This window comes from Lissotriton vulgaris, chromosome 5, assembly GCF_964263255.1.
Source record: "Lissotriton vulgaris chromosome 5, aLisVul1.2, whole genome shotgun sequence".
NCBI classification, from domain to species: domain Eukaryota; kingdom Metazoa; phylum Chordata; class Amphibia; order Caudata; family Salamandridae; genus Lissotriton; species Lissotriton vulgaris.
The window spans coordinates 1,710,341,259-1,710,364,255 of record NC_141693.1 but is presented as its reverse complement, the minus strand read 5'-3'; the positions used below and the strand labels follow the sequence as shown (position 1 = coordinate 1,710,364,255).

Here is a 22,997-nt window from a genome sequence, read left to right as displayed (position 1 = left end):
GCAATTCTGCGTCTGCCTTTTCCCCATAAGAATGATATAATCGCCGATCTCAACTGCCGAAAAACCGCTCCAGGCACCCAAATGGGGAGAGTCCTGAAGTAGTACAGCAAGCGCGGCAAGGCTACCATTTTTAAAAGAGATACCCGACCGGCTACTGACAGAGGCAGGGTGGCCCAAAAGGACATACTGTTCTGCAGAGCGCAGACACATCATTCCACATTGCCGTCCAGCATGTTCGCCGGCTCGTGGTATATGTGTACACCCAGGTAGGTTAGGCAGTTAGGTTCCCATCTAATAAGTGTGTGGGCTGGAGGTTGCTCCTCTTCCTTCCGTAGGGGGAAGAGACAGGTTTTGGCCCAATTTACGTTTAGGCCTGATAAGGCCCTGAAGCGCGCTAGCAGTCTCTCCGCACCCTCCACCGCTCTCTCTGCATCCTCCAAATAGAGGAGGATGTCGTCTGCATATAGTGAGATGAAGTGCTGCGTCCCTCTTAATTCCAACCCTTTGTAATAGTCACCCCGCCTGGCCATCACTGCAAGAGGTTCCACCGCTAGCGCAAACAGTAGGGGAGAAAGTGCACATCCCTGTCTGGTACCCCGATTCACCTCATATTGGTGGGAGACCAGAGCGCCAACCCTCACTCTTGCTCTCGCAGACGCGTATAATACCTTCGTCCAAGTTATGTATCCTCCTCCTAGGCCGAAACTCTGCATCACTCTATATAGATACTCCCATTCTAGGCTATCAAAGGCCTTCTCTATGTCAACAGCCAACACGAGGGGAGTTCTTGCCTCCGGAGGTGGATCGTCTACTAATCTTAGCAGTCTGCGGATGTTGTGTGTCGTGTTGTGGGTGGGTATAAATCCGGATTGGTCCTTGTGGACTACGTCTTGCATGTGGGTTAATAATCTGGAGGCTAGCACTGTGCTTAGGATCTTGTAATCTGTTAACATGGACAGCGGCCTATAGGACGCCGGGTCCGTGCTTTCCCTTCGTGGCTTCAGCAGAGGAATCATTATGGCCTCGCACATTGATTGGGGGAGCCGGCCTTTATCCTTGGCTTCATTGTATACTATTTGGAGCTTTGGGGCCAATTGTTCCAGATAACGCCCATAGAACTCAATGGACAGTCCGTCTATGCCCGGAGTTTTGTTACATGCCATCTGCTTCACCGCCCCTCTTAATTCTGTCAACTCTATTTGGCCCCCCAGGGCGTCTGCCTGGTCCTGGTCAAGCCGCGGTAACTGTAAATCACTTAAAAGGGCGTCTTTCGCCTCTCCCTGGTCCCCCAGCGTGCTCTTCTAGAAGTCCTCATAATGCGACCGAAAGCTGTCTAATATATCTGATTGCGTGCTACAGATGCGGCCCCCCTCCCTCCTCAGGGCCAAGATAGAGTGGCTGCTCCTGGTGGGGTTCGCCAGCCAAGCTAGGAGTGTTCCAGTTTTGTCCCCTTCCGCATGCGATTTCGTTAGGTACGTCCTATAATCAAAACTACGGATGCGCTCCACCTCCACTGCCACCGCCTCCCTCGCTTCGCTAACCTTCCCCTGGAGCTCGGGCCGGTTGGGGCGCGCTAGTTCGGCCTCCCTCAGCATACTTTCGGCTTTTTCCAGGTCATCCAGCAGGGTCCTGCGCACTCCAGCATACTTTCCTATGGAGTGGCCTCTTACTATAATTTTAAAGGCGTCCCATTCCACTGATCTGGTAGTAGCGGAACCCTCATTTTCCACAAAATATTGAGATCCTCCCTTCCAGCTCCTCCCGGAAAGGAGGGTCATCTAGCGTGTCCGGTCGCAGCCGCCACGTCGGAATCTGCAAAATTTCAGTCATCCAGTTCAGTGTTAGGAGTAGCGGGTTGTGATCGGAGATTGTGCGCGCCAGATACTCAGTCCTGGCTACTGCAGGAAGCACCGACCGGGAGCATAGGAAAGAGTCAATGCGGACATGGTCATGCAGGCTGGAGTAAAACGAGTAGTCTTGCTCTGCTGGGTGTTGTGTGCGCCAGGCGTCTGACAGTTCCCATTTTCCCTGCCAGTCTGACCTGCATCTCGCTAGCCTATGTACTGGGGATGTATGCAGTGGTGGATGTGACCTATCTAGTACAGTGTCTGCTATGGAATTGAAGTCCCCCCCACCCCCCTTCAAAACCGGGCCTGTGAGATAACTGGCTAGTTCCCCGGATAGCTTTGCAAAATAGTTTGCCTGGTCTATATTGGGTGCGTAGATACTGCTGAGTACGATGTGTTTGCCCTCGACCACCACAAATCTTCCTTCAGGGTCCACTATGTGTCTGGTTACCTGGAAAGGTGTACCCGCCCTTATCCATATTAACACCCCTCTAGCAAAGGCCGAATATGTGGTGTGGAATAAGTGCCCTCTCCACCTACGCTGCAGCGCGATTCCCTCTTTCTTTGTCAGGTGGGTTTCCTGTAGGAACTCTGTGTACTCCTCTCCGAACCAGATAAGCATGAATCCTATGCCTCCTTGCCATAGTGTGCAGCCCCCTCACATTCCAAGAGACACATTTTATCGATCCCACATTAGCCATTGTCCCACAGTGTTCGGATCAGTTCAATGATGTATCGCCTCCTGGCGACAGGCGTGACTGTTCCCGCCCCCCTCAAAACTTCCCCTTCTTCCCCCCCCCCCCCCCCTTCACTGCGCCTTGAGTCACCCCAACTTCTCCAGGCCCCTCCCCCCCCCATCCCCCCCCCCCCCAGAACAGGACCTAACCCCCGAAAGAGCTGCTCCCATCCAAACTGTGTACGAGCAAACGTGCTCACAAGTTCTACTAATCTGCAGTCTTAACTACGGAGGCCTTATGGGCCCTAAGGAGCGTGAACTAGGGTCAAGCACTTTTAAGCACAGTCCCCAGTCCCCCCGCCCCACAATACGCAGTGTAACTCACGATGATCCAGTCTTACAGCTGCCTGCTTAGGTGTCCAGGCGGTAGCCCCAACAGCCTCCATTCCTGTAAGAGCGCCATTTTCCTCTCTCAGCTCCCAAGTATTTCCCCCGACGTCTGTGGCATGATCGCTGGTCCCTTCATGCTGCCGAACTCAGTTCCGTCTCTGAGCCCGTTCCCTGTTCATCCGAGCCCGAAACTCTCCCCGATTGGGCAAGTGCCGAGCCCGAGACGTCCTTTACAGCCTGCAGAACCACTCTCCTCTCGTCCTCTGTCTGGGATTCCGTAGGCCTCCAGGACCCCTGTCTGCGCCCCCGGAGCTTCCGCGATTTCCTCACCGGCTGCCTCTGTCGTTCCTCTTCCTCTCGAAACCGGGCTCTGTCCGTGCCCGCTTTGTAGGTGTCCCACCAGGCCCATGCCTCCGCCGTCGTGGGGAAGAACAGCGATTTCTCGTCCACTACTATTCGAAGTCTGGCTGGGAAAAGGAGTGAATATTGTATGCCTTCCGTTCGCAGTGCTTTCTTAATGGAAAGGAAAGCGGCCCGCCGCTTTGGAGTCTCGGACGTGTAGTCTGGGAATAGCGTGACTATACTATTGTCCACTTGAAAGGGGCCTGCCTCCCTGGTCCTTTGCAGAAGCCAGTCTCTGTCCTTATAGTGTAGCAATTTGATGACCACTGGGCGAGGTGGTAGGCCCTGTTTCAGGGGTTTGGCCGGGACTCTGTGCGCACGCTCTAGTGTGAAAAAGGGCGAAAGGCCCTCCGGGGCAACTGCCGTTTTCAGCCATTCGCTCAGGTAACCCACCATGTCAGAGCCCTCTTTTTTTTTTTTTTTTTTCTCTGGAAGGCCCACTAGGCGCACGTTTTTCCGCCGGCTGCGGTTTTCGGCATCCTCCGCCCGTCTCTCCAGGGTCTGTATGCGTTCCAGAGCCTCTGTAAGTCGCCCCTCCATGGTCTTGTGTGCTGGCACTACGTCTTTCAAGGTATCTTCCACAGATTTGACCCTGTCCGCCAGCTTCCCGTGGTCTGCACGTAGGAGCCCCAGACCCGTCGACACCTGCAGGATGTCTTGATGTAGAGCGTCTTTCGTGGCTGCGATGGCCTCTAGGATGCGGTTTTGCATCTGTTGTAGTTCTGTCGGGGGCTGCGGAACGTCGTCAGGTGATTCAGTGGTTGGGTTGCAGTCTCAGTTCGCCCCCTTGGGCTTCCCCATCTTGAATCGGGATGGGTGTCTGGGGCCCCAACAAGGTTCGCTGGTGGCAGGCGCACCCCACAACGGGCAACCAGGAGGGTAGCAGCCAGGAAGGCTTCCGTTCGAGCTTTAACTCGGGTCACCCCGGGCCTCACAGCACTTTCACACGTCCGCTGCCCCACGAGGTCCAGTCCAGCGACGCGGCGTAGGTCCCAGGCGCAGGCCCTCCTTGTCGGGGCTGGCGATCTCCGCTTCCCCGCCTGCGGTCCAGCTCAGTGTTCTGCTGTTGGTGCGGTCCAGGGAGGCACTCAGGGTCAAGGGCCAGTGATGGGGTACAATGACGGAGACGCGCCAGGCCTCCAACGGATCCACCCCTCTCATGGACCCACCGCAGTCGTGAGGTACTCCCGGTTCCGCAGGGGGATAGCAAGCTCCAGCGCCGAGGGCATTCAAGAGCCGTATAGGCCAGGGGGGCCACGTAGCAGTTCTGGCCCGCTAAGTTCGCCTAGCGCAAATGCCCACGCGGTGAGTGAGTACCGCTGTGCACAGCAGCTCCTCCTAGCACTAGGCGCCCCTCAGTTCGTCGTCGCACTGCAGCCCCCGGGTTCCTCCAGACTGGCTAGAAGGGAGGCAGGTCAGCCGCCTCCAGAGTTTCTCCGAGCTCCCGAAAGGCCAGCAGTGATGAAGGCCAGCGGGGCAGGGAGTATGGGCTCGGGGTGAGGTCTCAGATAGAGTCCGGGGCTCCAGTGGCGGCTTTCCGGTCCCAACCGGTGGTGTCTCCAGGCCTCCCCAGGCCTTCGGTAGATGGCAGTCTCTGTTCGCCGTAGGCCCCAAGCCGGGGGGGTCGCGTAGTCAGGCGTCCCGGTGGTGGGGGATCCAGCCAGTTCAGGGCGTCATTCGCCAGTTGGCCCCCCCACGCAGCTCTCTCCCCCACGCCGCCCGCAGGGTGATCCCCCATCTGCGACAGGGCGCCGCTCGCCGAGGGTCCGCTGGAAGGACGGGGGGCTGTCTTCCCCAGGGCCAAGCTCCGTCTGGGCCCAGAAGCCGGGGAGTCTCGTAGATCCCCCGGTCAGGTGAGGGGTCGCACAGAGACTCACCCGGAGCAGGGGGCCGGATCCATGGTACTCTGGCTGGGATGCGCCTCCGTTGATTCGAGTTGCATCGGACAGGGGGCAGTCTCCACCGCAACACCGCCTCTACGATCTTCGGCCGCGGCCTCCGGCAGCCGCACAGTCAGGGCCTCGTTGCGGTCGCCATTTTGCCCAACACCCGGGTGCACTCTTTACCACTGGTTTTCAGCCGTTTCGCAGCGGCTAGCAGGGTGCCGCCGGCCCCCAAGCAGGCACTGGGGTCCGCCGTCGGAACTCCCCCCGAGTTTCGGGGGGGTATGTCCACGTGTACAGTGGATTATTTGCAGGATTAGCGGGCGGAGGTCGGGAGCCGCTTTAGGCAGCGACCATCTCCGTCGGCTGCTAGCCACGCCCCCCATGTTGCTTGTACCATAACTAAAAAGTGGCACTTATGGTTGTCTTAACCCCCCTCTTCCCCCCCACAAAAATTCACCCCACACATACTTTGTTGTGCATATTGCCTAACCCTCGACTTCCCTCCTGTTAGCAATAAAAACACACTGATTGATGCTACCAGCTTTAAAAAAACCTATATTCACTTTCAGCCATGCTGCACTGCAGCGGCGCTGCCGTACAATATAGCGAAACATTGACAATGTCAATAGTTTTAATCTAGTAGCTGAGACCTATGGACTTTGGCCATGCTTGTTGTATAGATGAAACCAGCTTAATGACTTCTACTGTGTTTTGGACTGTATTGTTTGGTAAAATACAAAGAAATTGTCCTTTTCATTTTTTTGTGTAATTTTTTTTTAATACAGGTACCAGTGCGGGATACGGCATGAAAGTAGCCACAGAGCAACCCTTGGATTTGTCTGTCTCATCAAGGAATTTACCATTCTCTGGGAAATCCTTTTACCTGGATTTGCCACGAAACAGGAGCTCAGAAATCCTTGTCGGAACTATCAGGAAACTGGGTGGGGTAAGTCTATTAAGGAAAAGCATCTGCATACTGTGTGTGCAATTGTTTCAAAAGTGTTAAATATACACATTTTCAATAAAAAAGAGGGTGATGTTAGTTGGAAATTTCAACCAATGGTCCCAAAATTGTGCCCGTAGGGGGCTTTGTCATTAACACTGGAACAAATTCTCATTTTAACATCAGCCAGAAAACCGGGAAAACTGCCAAACACCTGGCTGAAGGTACTGAGCACTGAATGAGCGGATTGAGCACACCAACCGACAAAACTGAGAGGAAAGCGGCATCCCTATTAACATCCCATCGGCGTACCTAAGATGGCGACCACCACCCTCATCAAAAGCCACCAAAGCTTAAAAAGTACCAAAAGTGAGCGTAACCGGCCAACTGCAATCGGTTCCAACCTCACACAACAAAGCGGAGACAATCTTGCATGTGTGGAGGGAGGGTACCGAGCCAGTTGGTGATTCTGAAACTGATACCAACGTGGGGGCGGCCAACTTGGAACAGGCGGGCTGCAAGTAAACAACTAGAACAGAAAACGGACATATAAAAAGCACGAGGAAGCCGAAAAGGTATCACAAATTACAAGCGGTTCCAACCCCACACAACAAAACTGAGGCAGTCGAGGCGGGAATATACCTAACCCGGTAGCGATACCGAAACCAGCGTGGGGGGCCGCCATCTTGGAGTAGGCGGGCTGCAAGTAAACTACTAGAACAGAAAACAGTTGCATAAAGGAAAGCACGGGGAAGCTTTGAGGAATGAGTACGCGATGATACAATGACCGCAACTCCTGTTAAACAGAAACCCCGGGATCGCGATTGTAGGCAGGCGCACACAGACATCAAATCAACCACACGAGGAAGCGATCCACACGAGGAAACTATCCACTCAACAGCTCGCAATCCACACCCTACTCAAATCTGAACTGCAACTAAGCGCAAGGGGGCCATTTTAAGACCAATATTGCCACAGGAGGGGGGGGGGGGACAACGATCCCTGCACCAACAGCGGTAAATACCAAAAGTGCATGAGCGATCAACAAGACCGTGGCGAACGTAAGAGCATCGGGGAAGCCCTGAAAGGAAAAGTACACGGTGAAGTGACCTACAGGCCCAGGGCCAATACAGAAAGAACGAAAAGAACCAGTAACCCCATAACTACAGCCCCCGAACAAACAGCAGCGGAACCCATTAGAAAAAGAACGACTAAGAAAGACCACTGGAATCTGACTACTGGTCAGAAAGGGGACAGAAGATTCCAACTAATCCAAACAAAGAGGCCTCCACACAATGGCCAGTCAACAATCAAAGCTAAACAGAGGAAACTCCCCCACAGACTCTCCCATAAAACAAAGAGCTGATCTTAACGCCACGCGGACATGATACTGAAAAAACTAGCCGAAGTGCACGACTTGGCCAAATCGACCAAGCAAACGACGGATGCAATCCAATTGGAGCTGGCAGCAGCCAGAGAAGACAACCATGCGTCAAACCGAATCACAGCGGTAAAACATAGTCAGCGACATAAGACGCGGACCGAAACACGAATAAAATAATCGATGCCTTGGCAAAATCCACAGCGATGGTGCTAAAACTCACAACGGAGCTGGATGACCGCACCAGAAAGGGCCACATAGGATCCTTGGGGTCCCTGAGGGGGAAGAAGACCAAGCCGGCTCATGCAGGGCCCTCATCGAAGACCTAATCCCCAAAATCACCAATGTCAAACTAGACCAGCCCTTTGAGCTAGACAAGGCATACAGGGTCCCAGTGTTTAGTTCGGCAAACATATTGACACCGCACCCGATCATATGCAAACCGCTTCGGGCACACTACACAAGCCATCTTCGCGATAGCGCGTAGAAACCAGGTAACGCAGTGGAACGGTCACAAAATAATCTTAACCCAAGACTATTCGAAAAGAACAGTAGACCTAAGAAAAGGCTTCCTTGCCCAGTGAGAAAAGCAAAGAAAACATCACATTCGCGGGACCAACCAGATTCAGGATAACGAATAAAGGGAGAGCTCTAAACTTAAAGGAGCCAGACGAACTGTACAGATATTTGCAAGACCCGATACATCAAGAAATGGAAACTGCAACACCAGGATCAAGCAAAAGAAGAGCATCGCCTGAACCAAGAATGGAGGATGCTGACGTCGGTAACCAAGAAAGGAAATAAGAACTGCAACTCAGACAACCAACCAGATCTACTTCAGAAGAACCACAAATCTCAGAACTGTGCCACCACAGCAAAGCTATCTTGACTGGCGCCTTCATATCCTTTGCACAATAAAAAAGTGTCTACCCAGCTGCCCACCTAGTTTAGTGGAAAAGGGGGCTATATTGTAGCACAAGAGTTGTTCCTTTAAAGGCCAACACTGCCAGTCGCCCTTATAAGCGAAAACAACCAGCACGGACAGACGACAAACTAACTTTGGGATAATAGCTGGTCACAATCTCGGGGAGGCAGATCAGGGGATCTTGCCGTCGCACGCTCAGCAAACCATGTGAAGGGAGGGTGGGGTGGGTGGGGGGGCGGTGGAGAAGTAGGAAGGCGCGACAGGGGATGGGGCTGTTTGTCTTGTCTGTCTTGTCCGTCTTTATCGTTGTCCAGTTAGTCCCGTTTGTCCAGTATGTGTATCAGATAAAGCCTGTGTATCTTAGCTACTCTACAACACCACTACACTTTTTTTTTCCTTCTCCTTCCTGGGGCCTAGGCACCACCGATCTACAAAACCCCAGGGACAAAGTGAGGGAGTCCCAGAATGTGACACATCATGGTAGAAAGACCTACAGAAACAGACCACTCCATGACGCACAATAACCTCCCCTCCCTAACAACTGACCTCAAGATAGTCTCACTAAACGTCAAGGGTCTGAACTGCCCAGTCAAGAGAAAGAAAGTCCTAGATTATCTAGCCAAAACTAAAGCTGGCATCATACTGCTAGAAACAAGATTGTCCCTAGAAGACACGGACAGAATAAGAGCAAAATGGATAGGGGCGGTCGCATGCTCACCAGCGACAAGAAAAAAGAAAGGAGTCATAACACTCATAAACAAGAAGGCCAGAATGATAACAGGGCAACAAGACACCGAATGCAGAATTCTAATAACACAACTGAAGAGAGACAGTGAGACAATTCAAGTAATAAACCTATACGCCCCAAACGCAGATGACACACCATACTGGGAGGATGTTGCTAGAAGAATGGAATCGGGCCCAACATGTGACATGACAGTGGTGGCAGGGGACTTTAACCTAGCACTTAACCATACCCTAGACAGACTATCACAATCACACAGCAAACCCCCGTCTTCTCACACCGCTCTGAAAAATATGTGCAATAGGTTCAACCACAGTGACCCATAGAGGCTCCAGCACCCAGACACCAGGGACTACACATTTTACTCCACCCCACACAATTCCTACACCCACCTAATTGACCACACAGATATAGCGGCTAGAACCATCTCGGACCACTCCTGCATCAGCTTACAACTAACTGGCCGACATAACTAACAAATCACACGCAAATGGAGGTTTAATAACCCATCTATAGCCAAACAAGAGGATAGAAACAGAATAGAGCAAGCCATCAACGAATATGTTTAACACAATGACACACCTGATAGACCCAGCAACGCTATGGGACGCCTTAAAAGCCACAGTCAGGGGCACACTTATCTGCATCATGGCTAAGTGTAACAAACTAGCAAAAGAGCAAATACACCATCTAGAAACAGACCTCAAAGGACTAAAGGAAACACACAGTAAGGACACCAGCAATGTAACCGCCCTAGTAGAACTGACAAAAAAAAGTAAGAGTACAACAGAATTCTGAGCGAAAGAGCGGGCCTATGGATCACTAAATACAAACAGATCAACCTATGTGAGGCCAACAAGGCAGGGAAATTACTCGCAGCATACCTGAAATACATACCGGGACAGCACTGCATACCTTCAATCACGGACGGAAACAACTTCGCACACACAAAACATAAAGAGATCCTGCACACGTTCCGCAAGTTTGACCAAAACCTCTATAAGAGTGACGCTATACTAGACCAGGAGGGGGTATCGGAGTACTTAAACCGCCTAAACCTACCAAAGATAACTAATGAAGAAGCAGACGCGCTCGGGAGAGCTATGAGTGAGTCAGAAATTGAGATGGCGATTTAATCGCTTAAAGACAACAAAGCCCCCAGACCAGACGGCTATACAGCCTCCTTCTACAAAACATTTAGACCCCAACTTCTCCCAACCATGAAAAAGGCCTTCAACCACTGCGAAGGGGCGGGAAGAGTGACAAACGCTATGATCGAGGCAAATATCGTAGTTCTCCCCTCGGACGGTAAAGACCCACTTCGCCCGCAAAACTATAGACCAATCTCCCTTATCAACTAGACTGTAAGATATGTGCCAAAGTCATAGCCATGCGTCTCAACGCAGTACTACCTAGACTTATAGGGCACAAAGAAGTAGGCTACCTCAAAGCACGCCTGTCGCTCGAACACAAGACTGCTATGCCACGTCCTAGAACAGTCGGTCACAAACACGAGACCTGCGGTAGCAATCACCCTAGACGCTGAGAAGGCCTTCAACAGAGTGTCCTGGTACTTCCTAGAAAAGTGCCTATGGTCTTACAACATGGGAGCAGACTTAACACGGAAAGTTATGGCACTATATGCAGACCCAAAGGCGCAAATAGCAATCAACGGGAGCGTTTCAGAAAAGTTTAAACTAGAGAGAGGGACAAGACAGGGGTGCCCCCTGTCACCAGCTCTCTTCTTACTAGCTCTCGAACCTCTAAACAAAGACATCTTAGCCAACAAAGGCGTTAGGGGAATCAACATAAATGGAACTGTTGCAAAACTAGCCGCATATGCAGACGACATAACTCCTCATCACAGAAACCTCCATAACATCCATACCAGCCCTCATGGGCACCATAGGTACATACTCGACCCTCTCGGGGTACAAGCACAACAAAGACAAATCTGACTGCATGCCACTAACATCCACACCACCAGAGGTGATCGACAACTCAGGCCTCGCTTGGCAAACAGGAAACATCAAATATCTAGGGATACAATTTGGGAAAAACCTCCAGTCCACACTCGAACAAAATGAGAAAATCACCCTCAAAGATGAAAAAAGCTTTTAGAGGCTTGGTCTCCAAAGTTCATAACATGGTGGGGGAGGAAAGACACAATTAAGATGATGCTCACCCCATTGATCAATTACCTCGCAGGGATGATTCCACTGCAGACTACTTCCACTGCAAAACCGTCAAACTAATAAACAAATTTCCCTGGCAAGATAAAAAAAAAAACCAGAATAAGTCTAAAAAAACTACGGCTAAACCAGAACCTAGGAGGTCTGAATCTGTCGGACTACAGAACGTTCCAAACCACTGCCATAGCAAGACAAGGCATATACTGGGTCACAACCAACCCAATCTACACACCAGCGTGGTTCAAAATGGAAAAAGCCATCCTTAACAACCGCGACCCACTATCACTCCTCACCACAAACAAACCAGCACTAAAGGCGAGCATCCTACTTAGGAACACCAAGCTAGCCCTCCTTAAGGTAGACAAGTTACTAAAACACAGTATCAAAAACTCGAAGTGGGAATCTTTATGGGTAAAACCCCAAGATAAAATACAGAGGGAAGCCCCTAAAAATAGAAACATGGGGAAAACTAGGTATCTCTTTCCCCGCCCAGCTGGAAGAGGGGGGCTCACCCATTACTTTCAGCACCCTACAATCAAGACCTAACCTCCCAAACATAGAACTGTACAATTACCTCAAACTTAAAACAGCCATAACCAAAGCAAACCTAACTAAGCAAACCCCATCAATATTCCAATACCTGCTAAATCTGAACATTTAAAACAATTAAATTCTGGGAGACCAGCCTAGATGTAGCACTAACTGAACACCAAGCCAAAGACCAATGGTCAGCTCCCTCAAAAAATATGGTAACACCGATCCTTGCCCAGACAAAATTTTGACTGCTACACAAACTCTACTGGACCCCAGCCCGCCTTGCGGCCATAGGCCTGAAAACACAACCGCTGCTGGAACTGCGACTTAGAAAAAGGCGACCTGGCACACCTCATACTCCACTGCGCAAATGTTAAGAGATATTGGAACAAAGGCTTCTCTTTCATACACAACATCCTAGGGTGCGCCCTTAAAAAAGAACTCTCCACCCTCACCACCGCATTCATAACAGCAGATCTACATTCACAACAAGACAGAGATCTGTTAGATCTCTTACTAACATTGGCAACAAAAATAGTCCCCAACAACTGGAAGGACACCTCCAAGGTCACATTTAAAAGTTGTCTAAATTGGGTGACGTTCGTGAGAGGAGCAGACACCACAACACTTCGTTACATACCATGGAAAAAACCAAACGGAGGACTATGGTCCGCGCTGGACAGATTCTTGAACCCATTTGATCCACTGTGATAAGAGAGCAACAAACCATGAGCTATGTGTACAGGACTCCCATAACCAAACAGGCAGCCCTACACCCCATCTCACCCCCCCCCCCCCCCACCTCCCCACAGCTTTCCCTCAGTCAACCAACACGCACCACAGAGTAGCCTAAAAGGTAGAGGCCGACCAGGACGCACAAACCATTCAACCAGCAGCGTTTGCCAGGCACCCACCAACGTTTAAAGCCTCAGGTTATATGTTATATGTTAAATGTTGCACAATGTCCAACACTGGGTAGCCAAGCATCTGTAACCCAGGCTATCAGTAACGCACCCTGTACAACCAGCGAGTCAAGTATTTCTGTTCTGTATTATGTTTGTTTAAAAAAATACCAATAGAAATTATTTCAAAAAAAGCATTTTTTCTTTTGCCAATATCTTTGGTGCCCTGTGTCGTGTTCCAAGAGGAATGCCTACCACCACCAGAGCAACTTTACTTGACAAATTAAATTAGCCAACAGAAGCTGTAAATTTTACACTAGAACAGCTGGCTGTAGTAATGATTTGTTTATGGTTACTCACAGACTTGAAGAGTGAATTGTCATATGTTAACTTATTGCTAATCCATTTGTCGAAAGAGCTTAGTTTGAACATTTACTTTTCGACTTTGCTGAAGGTTAATGCCACTATCTTAAGTTCTGAAATTCTTAACTTACTATTTCTGTTCTGCTCGGTCATCTCCCTTTATTAAGTGAATGTCAGAATCTGACTGACTGCTAAACAAATGACTGGGAGAGTGAGATCTGTAGATCACAGAACCATGGTAGTACACAAGGCGACGCATAGTGACTCTGTGACGCACATGCAAAGGAAATACAGAGTTGCGATTTCAAAACTGCAGAATCTTTTGTCTTCGAATTTTTTTCTTCAACCTAGAGTTGCTTCACCTTTCCAGATTGCATTTCTTAAGTCTTAAGTATGTCCTCAGTCCTCTTTCGTCCTTTCTGGTTTAACCTTGACCCCCCCATCTCTCTGGTTTTAACTTTTTCCCAAGCAATTTAAAACCTTGGGGATAGCCATAAATGTGAATAGCACTCTGCTCAGAAACTTCTTTCTCTGCTTATTAGAAATATGTTGCATCTATTTTGTCCGCTACTATTTCAAGGTAGCAGGGGAAGTAGCTAAATATAGAGCATGTAATGATTTTAAAAAAAAACACAAAAAAAACTAATTTAAAAAACCAAGTGAGTTTTTTCCGCTGCCAGTTTTCCAGTTAAATCATCTAGTAGTATTGCCTTCCTGTAGCTTATTTCCCTTCCAGTCTAGACCAGGATTAAGCTGATTAAAACCAAAAAGGGTTGTTTACTTTGAGTTGAAAAACCTTTCTTGCCATCCAAGGTCCTCTTATGCTTTTTACCTGTGTTGAAATCATCCTGTAAGAACTATCTGGGTTGGTCTGGTCTTATAGCATACTATGTGAAATGTTTTCTGTCGGTTTCTGAACATTGATGTGTATTAATTGCTCCAATAATATTTTTAAACTCTCATATGTTGCGTTTACTTTCACCATTAGGAAGTTGAAATATTTTAATTATGACTTCCTTATTTTAAGCCCATTAACTTTTAATCTGTAAGACATTTAAAGCAGTAAAAGATTAGTTAAGTCCACAGAAGCCACTCTGTGTAGGTTAGAAAGGTTTATTCCTACGGTACAACAACACCAACGGTCCTTTCTCATCAGCAAATGTCTGCTCTCTGTTCCCTAAATTCCACACTACAGAATCCAGTGGAGATAGCAACCAGCTGCAGATATTGCTAGGGCACAACATAGATAAAACATATACCCCCACCCCCTTAACACAAAGAACAAAAAAAACAATATAAGCGTATTCCATGGATCCATAGAAACATCAGAGGGAACATTGCATGAGCAGAATACAAGGTCGAAGTACACAAATAATACCTCTGCCAGCTTGTTTGAACTTGACACAATCTGGCCTAGGGCACCCAGGCTAACCAGAGGCCGAAATCCCAGAATCGTTTTTTCCCTTCAACCAGACATCACATTCCAACTTATTACACTTAGTAACCTTCTGTACATTTCACCTCCTTCCATCTTCTAACAATACATTGCAGCCAACAACCTTCATTACCTCTTTTGGATTGGACCATTTAGACAGTCCCACTCTTTGATTTCCCAACCTCCGTTCCCATTGCCTACCCTGAATCCGCGTTTACAGCACCTTATTTTGTCATTGTATCTGTTAGTGTACCTTTCTTGGTAGTCATGCACCCTGCGTGCCAACTCATCCCTACCAACATGTCTGGAACTCACTCTACACATCCATGCCGGTGTCACTTTGTTACATGCCAGACAGCCCTCAAAAAGGCAGAATGGAGTTTTCTGAGTGGCAGTATGAGGTGCAGTGCGGTCACTTCATATACTCTCCTTCACCGCTCTTTTGCAATCGTCCCTGTCTGCCATCTGCATGCATTCCTTTAACACATGGTTTAATCTTTCTACCATGCCGTCTTCCCTGGGATTTTAAATGGCAGTTGTAAGGTGCTTCACATCCACCCTTTCCATATATTTACCACCATCCCTTGCAAGAAGCTGCGGACCATTGATAGTTGTGAAACTCTCCGGATATACTTCCTACCGAACTCCTCCTCCCAAAACTCGATCACGTTGGAAGATTTTAGTCTCCTTCATAAATTCAACCTCTGGCCATTTAGTAAAATAGTCCATCATGACAATGGCATACTTGTTATCTATCCCCCTAGGGTTGAACGGCCCACATATGTCCATAGCCAGATTTTGCCAGGGTTTATCAGGCATACTGGTAGGCGAAATGGTGGATTCCTGAGACTTGTGTGATTTGTCTCGACACATACATGCTACACAATTGCGTACACATCTGTCTTTGTCCATGCCAGGCCACCAGAAATCACACCTGGCTCTCCTCTTCATACCCGACATACTATTGTGTCCTTGATACAGTAATTTCAACAACCTGGTACGTAGAGCAACCAGTACTACTAACTTGTCTACTCTCCTGACAACGCCTCTCTCAACTGATAATTCTGCCCATACCATTCTGTACTCGCTGAGTTTTTTTTTTTTTTAAATCCACGTGCATTGTCCAGTATGGTCAGATGAGCACGTGATTAATTGTTGCAAGGTTGCGTCCTGAGAAACTGCCCGTTTTCACTCTCCCTCTCTCTCAGCCCCTTTGCATGACTCCTCCACTGTAGCCACCAGACATTCTTCTTTCTAACATCCTCTTCCACATGCCCTGATAAAGGCAACCAAGATAAGTAATCTGCATTGATGTTTTTATGACCTGGCACGTAACTTTACTTGAAGTCCTATTCTTGCAATCGGTACAACCACTTCGCTGTCCTGGATGTAGCCTTCCCAGCACCCTTTGAGGTGAAAATGTCAAGTAAAGGTCTATGATCGGTTCTCAACTCTAAAATCGTTCCCATATGTAGGTCGTAAAATAATTGATACCCCACCAACAAGCTAGTGCCTCTTTTTCAATGACTGAGTAAGTAGCTTCTGGTCCTTTGAGTGTTCGTGAAGCAAAAGCAACCACTCATTCCATTCCGTCTTTTCTTTGTATGAGTACTGCACCCAAACCATATGCACTGGCATTCACTACCTTAGTGGACTTGTTATGAGGATCATAAGGTTTGAGATCCACATCCTTAGTTGTGTCTGCTTTTATGCTATAAAAAGCCCTCTGACATTCTTGATTCCATACAAGTGGTGTACCTTTCTTCATCGGGAATCTTAAACTGTGTACTTTAGTTGCAAAGTGTTGCACGAACTTTGAATAATACTCTGCCAGGCCCAGGAAGGAACGTAACTTTTCCTTGTCCGGTGCCGGAGCATTTTCAATGGACTCAAGTAGAGAAATATTTGGTTTAACACCGTCCCTAGATAGTCTGTCCCAAATAGTCGATTTGCCTCACACCAAATTTGCACTTTTCAGCTCAGTTAATCCTGCATCTTGTAATGTCTTCAATACATTATTCAACACAGTCATGATTATGTATATTGCCACCCCAAACCAAAATATCATCCTCAAATACCATCATGTTGTCAACTCCCTTCAGAACACTGCTCATGAGTCTTTGGAAAACCGCGGAAGCCAATCCGAAGGGCATTCGTAAGAACTGGAACGCACTCAGGTGTTCTAAATGACATCAGATGTCGAGAATCAGGATGTAATCTCACCTGATGGTATGCATTGTAATTGTAACATGAACTTATATAGCGCATAAAACTGTCACCCTACGGGTTTCCTGGCGCTGCGACTTACCAAGTTGTCACCGAGCAGAACAGATAACCTATTCGCCTGTTATGGGGAACTCATTTTACTCCTCCGTAGGGAAGGGCCAAGGTTTTAAGTTTTTCCTAAATAGAAGAGATTTAATTTGTATGATGTTCAGGGGGAACATCATTCCAGAGTCGTGAGGCTGCTACACCAAATGCTCTGCTACCTGTCCCGGTCTTCTTGAATCTAGTAGTGGTTACCAGATTTGTACTGGAAGAATAGATTTCTCCCAGGAGTGTACCAGGTAAATTTCTCCTGCATGGACATTGGACCAAAACCATGTACTGCTCTAAACACACTACATAGGGATTTGAATTGGAGTGAAGGTCCTTTAAAGCTAAAGTCGTTGAGGTCATGCGCTGCCTATTTAATCTCAATTTGGCTGCTGTGGACGGGATCCTACACCGCTTCAGTAGCACTGATTGTGGTGCTTCCAGGGACAAAGAGTATAATATTAAGTAGACTGGATTACTATAACTCACTACTAGGGGTCTAGTAGCACTGGGCAGTAGAGAATGAGAATCTGGCTTCGCCCTCTTTTCAGGGAGAAACAGATGCTAACTGTTTTATTGACTTGTGACTTCATTTGAAGGTTATCCTCCATTAAAACCCCCAGGTTTCGTACTGTTCTGGCTGGAGTCAGTAGTTTATCCATAGGGGTGAGTCTGAACTCAGACGGCCAAGGCCACGACATTTTGGCCATGTAGCAGTATACTAGCTCCGTTTTGTCTCCATTAAATTGTAGGGAGTTTTCCCTGAGACATTTGGAGGCGTTATACATGCACTGCTGGAATTTATCTAGGGATACTGCTTGATTTCCTTCCAGGGAGAACACCAGTTGTGTGTTGTCTGCTTAATTGTCTAGATCCGTTCCAAAGGACTTAATAATTGCAATTAAAGGGCGCAGATGGATATTGAATAGGATAGGGCTTATTGCAGAGCCCTGTGGCACCCCGTGTCACACAGGGGTCTTGGAGATGTGAACGGTGAGATGGTTACCACCTGTTGTCTGCCCGTCAAATGATTGCAGCCACTTCAGTGCCCGTCCTTTCACTCTGATGTCCTCTAGCCTTTTCAGCAGGATATTGTGATTCACCGTGTTGAATTTGCCCGACATATCCAGTAACACTAATACGGATGGATTACCATTGTCTGCTTGCATTCTCAGGTTGTCAAGTACAGTCACTAGGGCTGTTTCAGTTCCATGCCTTGGTTGAAACCCAAATTGGCCCTTTTCTAGCAGATGGTTTTCTTCTAGATAGAAGGACAGGGATTTACTAACTTCCCTCTCCAGAATTTTTACTGGGTATGGCAGGAGAGAGATTGGTCTGAAACTCAGTGGACTTTTAGGATCAAGAGACTGTTTCTGGAGCAGCGGGGTCACCACTGCCTGCTCCTATACTTCTGGAACAGTTCACTCTTCCAGTGATTGGCAGCAAATCTGCCGCAGCCAGGGGAATAGTTCTAGCTGAAACTCTTTCCATATCCCATGCGGAAGGGGATCCAAAGGAGAGGCAGAAGATGCGCTTTTGAGCAAGGTAGTTAAATATATCCTCAGTAAGAGTTTGAAAGCACTCTAGAGTAGGCGGCTGACGGCCATTAAGTGCCACTGCCTGTTGCTCTTCTGCTAATATCTTGGGTAGTTCCTTTTCCTCATCCAGACTGCTATTGTTGTTGGAGTTTAAACCCCCAACAATCGTATTCATCTTTTCATCAAAGTAGACCGCGATATCATCGCAGAGTTTTTGTGTTGGGTCCACCTTATTAACCATACATACTGGATAGGTCCTTTATAATATTAAAGAGCATGTTTGTACTATTAGGCGCCTGCAAGATGGTTTTAGCATAGTACTCTGCTTTGGACCTAGTGATAGCTTCCTTTTATGAGGCATGCAGCAATTTCAGCTCTTTTATGTCATATTCCCCATATGACCTTCTCCTTTTCCGCTCGGCCTGTGTGCGTTTTTTCTGCATCAGTTTAAGCTGTCACTATACCACGGGGCTGAGGGATTCTTTTTGTTCTTCAGCCTTTTTGCTGGAGCAATCTGATTTAGAGTACAGTTTATATGATCACAGTAAATTTGATAGTTTTCTTCCATTGATTTATTGGATACAAATAAATTCTGTTCTGGGAATGTCAGTTGTCTATTTTTGTACTGGTTTAGCCCATTCTCTTACCCTACGGAAAGTTACTGACCGATTTGTATTGTTGACTATACTGGGCAATGCTATCCTAAAATGAATTAAAAAATGATCGGTCCAACATTGAGGTAATACTTCAATCACCTTTGTATCGCTCCGGTTGTCAAACAGAAGATCCAGGGTGTGCCCTTCCTGATGAGTCGGCTGATCTACCAATTGGTGCAGGTTTGCCTATGATCTCTGAGTGGGGGTCCTAGGGTCTTATTGTCCCAGAGATTAAAATTGCCCAATATAATCATCCTTGAGTGTGTTAAGGTCATGTTAGCAAAGGTGTCAAAGCTTGATATTGGGTGTTTGGACCCGGGGGCATGTAGCCTACTATTCCTGGTTTTTTTTTTTTTTTTTTTTTTTTGAGACCAACGGTCCCATATTTTATTTAATTTCACAAGTAATAAGCCAATAGATCATACAACGTCATATAAACTTCAAGCATTACCCAGTCAGCAATATTTTCGACATGTTGGTCACATATATGTGAAAATAAACAGTAGCCAGAGAATATGCATTAGTCCGCAATTATCAGTTCCAGGAGAAATCATGGGTTGCAGTGCCTGCAGCGTTCATCACTGCAGAAGGACCAAGGTGGTCATGATAGCCAACAATGTTCATCCTAGGCAGCGTTCCCTGGTTGGCACGGATGAAGTCAGAGACAGGAATCATATCCCACTTTGCCATATAATGCACTGGGCTATAGTCTTGTGATCGTGGCAGTATTCAATAAACATAGTAGGAAGAGCAAACGGGGCGGGGAAGATTAACATCATCGTGAGCACAGCAGAAACAAGCTAACCGCCAATCATGAGAAACTATAGGGAATTAAAGAAAAATAGGAGAGAAAACACTTCAACAACGATCGGACTAGTGCTAGCATGTACCGTAGTGTATCAGTGACCCTAGCGGCGTATGTGACGCCGTATGTGGACTGTGCGGGGGGCGGGAGTGGTCGTGGATTGAGAGCTGCTGCGGCCAGAGGGCGGTGCGGGGAATGATAGCCAATGGAGTTTGCTGGGCGTTACCACAACGGCTGGGGGAGGGAGGGGGGGACCGGGGTTGGAAAGCAGCATGCTGGGGCGGAGGATGGCAGGTCTATCACTACTCCTTGACGAGGCGGTCATGTAATGCCAGCCTGGGTACAAGCCCGATGGTATGCAGTTAGGGTAGTGTCCCACTCTTGGGCAATCTGGTACATACGAAGGCCCGCTGTCTCCTCCCTGTGCAAAGACACACTCTCTGCGCTAGCCCAGTTGGCAAATGAGCGACACCAGTCTGCAGGTCGCGGGAGGCATTATTTTTCCAGCGTTTCGTGATGAGACGCTTAGCCGTAATGAGCCCCAGATCCCAGAAACGTGCCTGTAGTTTGGACTGCTTGGTTCTCTTGTAGAGTCCCAGCAGGCATACTTCCCACGTCTTGGGGAGGGCATCGCCCGTGGCCGCCGCTAACGTGTCCGTGACCGCCGACCAGTACATGGTGAGGTGAGTGCAGCTCCAGAGTGCGTGTAGCAGGTCCGAGTTCAGGAGTCCGCACCTGGGACATGCCGAAGAGGCGAGGCCAAAGTAGCGGTTCAGTTAGTCCGGGGATAAATACGCACGGTGTATTATGTAATATTGGATGATCCTAAATCTCGCATTGCGAGGAATGTTCCTTGCGCCAGCGAGTACTGCGGCCCACTGTTTGTCCGTCCATTCACTACCCCGGTCGGCTGTCCATTTCTCTCTGTCGTTGGGAGGAGAATTATTGAGTATGATAGTTCAGCGCCTGAGCCAGCCAGTGCACCAGATGAGAACCATCACCCATCACATGTAGGTACTGTATGAGCATGTGTGTGGTCGGCTCGTGAGTCAGGTCTCCCCATGTCTCTGTCAGCCCTCGGATAAGCCTCGCATGTGTCAGAAACGGTCCCGCTGTCAGACCGGCGTCGGCGGTCAGAGTCTCGAAGGACAGTAGCTCCCCATCAATATACAAGTCACCTAGTCCGTCCAAGTCTGCCGCAGTCCAACTGCAGAGCACGGTTGAAGACAGCACGCCATTTCCCCCGGGGGTCCCCAGCAGTGGCAGGTTCGGGGCATATGGTATCGTGCTTTTGGTGAGTCTGAGGCTTCGCATAAAGCACTGCCTTGCAACAGCTAAATGGATCTGGTTGGGGGGCCGGCCCCGTGTCAGGGGATGGAAGAGCGTCAGCACCCAAGTTGGGGACAAGGTAGTGTCCTCCGTGGCCGTGTCTATCAGGTTCTTACCACTCAGCCAATAGGCAACCCACTGCAATTGGGCCGCCAGGTAATATAGTTCCTGATTGGGAACCGCCAGGCCTCCAGATTCCGCGGCCGCATATAAGGTCCTCATTGCCACCCGGGGGCGTCCTTTATTCCAGATAAGGCGCCTGGTGAGGGTTTCCAATCCCTTGAATATGCGCGTTGGCACATACACCGGAAGGTTAGCATAAAAGTAGAGGAGCTGGGGGAGCATTATCATCTTCGTCAGTGCCACTCGGCCCGGCACATTCAATGGGAGGGAGTTCCAGAACGTGACCTGGGCTGACAGCGATGAGATGGCTCTCACAAGGTTGCCCTCTAGGAGACCAACGGGGTCCCGATATGGGAGGATCCCCAAGTACCGGAATACCATCGGGTGCCATCGAAGCTTCTCTCCCATCATTCGCACATCACATTGTGGCATAGTGTCACTGAACGCATAGACCCCTGATTTCGACCAGTTAACGCGGAGCCCTGACATGTCCCCGAACACCCGAAAGATGTCAGTGAGTGTCGTAGGTATATGGGTAAGGTCCCTGACATATAACAGTAAGTCATCGGCATACAGAGACACCGAGTGGGTTCCATCCGCCAGTGGGATACCCCAGGCGGCACCGGAGGTCCGGAGCAGTTCCGCCAATGGCTCCATCACGAGCGCGAATATCAGGGGAGAGAGGGGACATCCCTGCCTGGTGCCTCTCCCAATCCTTATTCTGTCAGAGAATAGCCGTCCAGTCCGGACTCGCACCTCGGGCGCCTGGTAGAGGAGCCCCACCATCTGAATATAGGCGTCGCCCAGCTCATACTTTTCGAGCACTTGGAGGAGAAAGGGCCACTCCACCGAGTCAAACGCCTTTTCCCGATCAAGTATTATGCACCCTGAGCGTGGCCAGGTGGAGGACGCATAGCGTTGGACTCTGAAGAAGCGGCGTATGTTGTAAGACGTGCTGCGGGTGGGCACAAAGCCATTCTGGTCAGAGTGCACCAGTGTGGGAACTAGGGGTGCAAGTCTCCGAGCCAGTGTCGCCGCCAAGATCTTGTAGTCTGTATTAAGGAGCGCCAATGGCCTGTACGATCCTAGCTCGCACGCTTCCCTGCCTGGTTTCAGCAGGGAGATCACATTGGCCTCGTTCAGGGACGCCGGAAGTTCAGCATCCTCAGTTGCCGCCTTGTACACCCTTAACAGTTCGGGTATTAGTAACAAGGAATAGGCCTTGTAAAATTCGGCCGGGAGCCCGTCCGGGCCGGGCGCCTTGCCGTTAGAGAGGGAAAAGATCACTTCTCGTAGCTCCTCACCAGTAAGCTCCGCCCCCAGCGCCGCCTGTTGGGCGTGAGTGGCCGCTGGTAGTTGCAGTGTCGCTGGGTAATCTATGATCTCCACCTCGGTGGTTCTCAGTCTCGAGCTGTATAAGGACCTAGAATGTGTTGTGAATGCCTCATGTATCTGTTTTTGTGTGAAGACTTCAGTGCCCTGAGTTGTGCGGATCGACAGCACCGACGCTGATTGAGTATCTTGTCGTATCAGCCATGATAGAAGTCTGCCTGTTTGTCATCGGTGTTGTGGGTGCGTGCAGAGTGTGCTGCAAAATTAAGGTTCTTCA

General features: G+C 49.0%; 1 protein-coding gene across 2 annotated transcripts in view; it reads left to right on the top strand.

The window, feature by feature from the left end:
- DBF4B (DBF4B-CDC7 kinase regulatory subunit) overlaps positions 1-22,997 on the top strand; it is a 308,603-nt gene that overhangs the window by 83,131 nt on the left and 202,475 nt on the right. For both annotated transcript variants that reach the window (XM_086923888.1, XM_086923889.1), the window contains exon 3: positions 5,987-6,147. In XM_086923888.1, the coding sequence (XP_086780014.1) occupies positions 5,987-6,147 (161 nt within the window). The remainder of the gene's footprint in view (positions 1-5,986; positions 6,148-22,997) is intronic.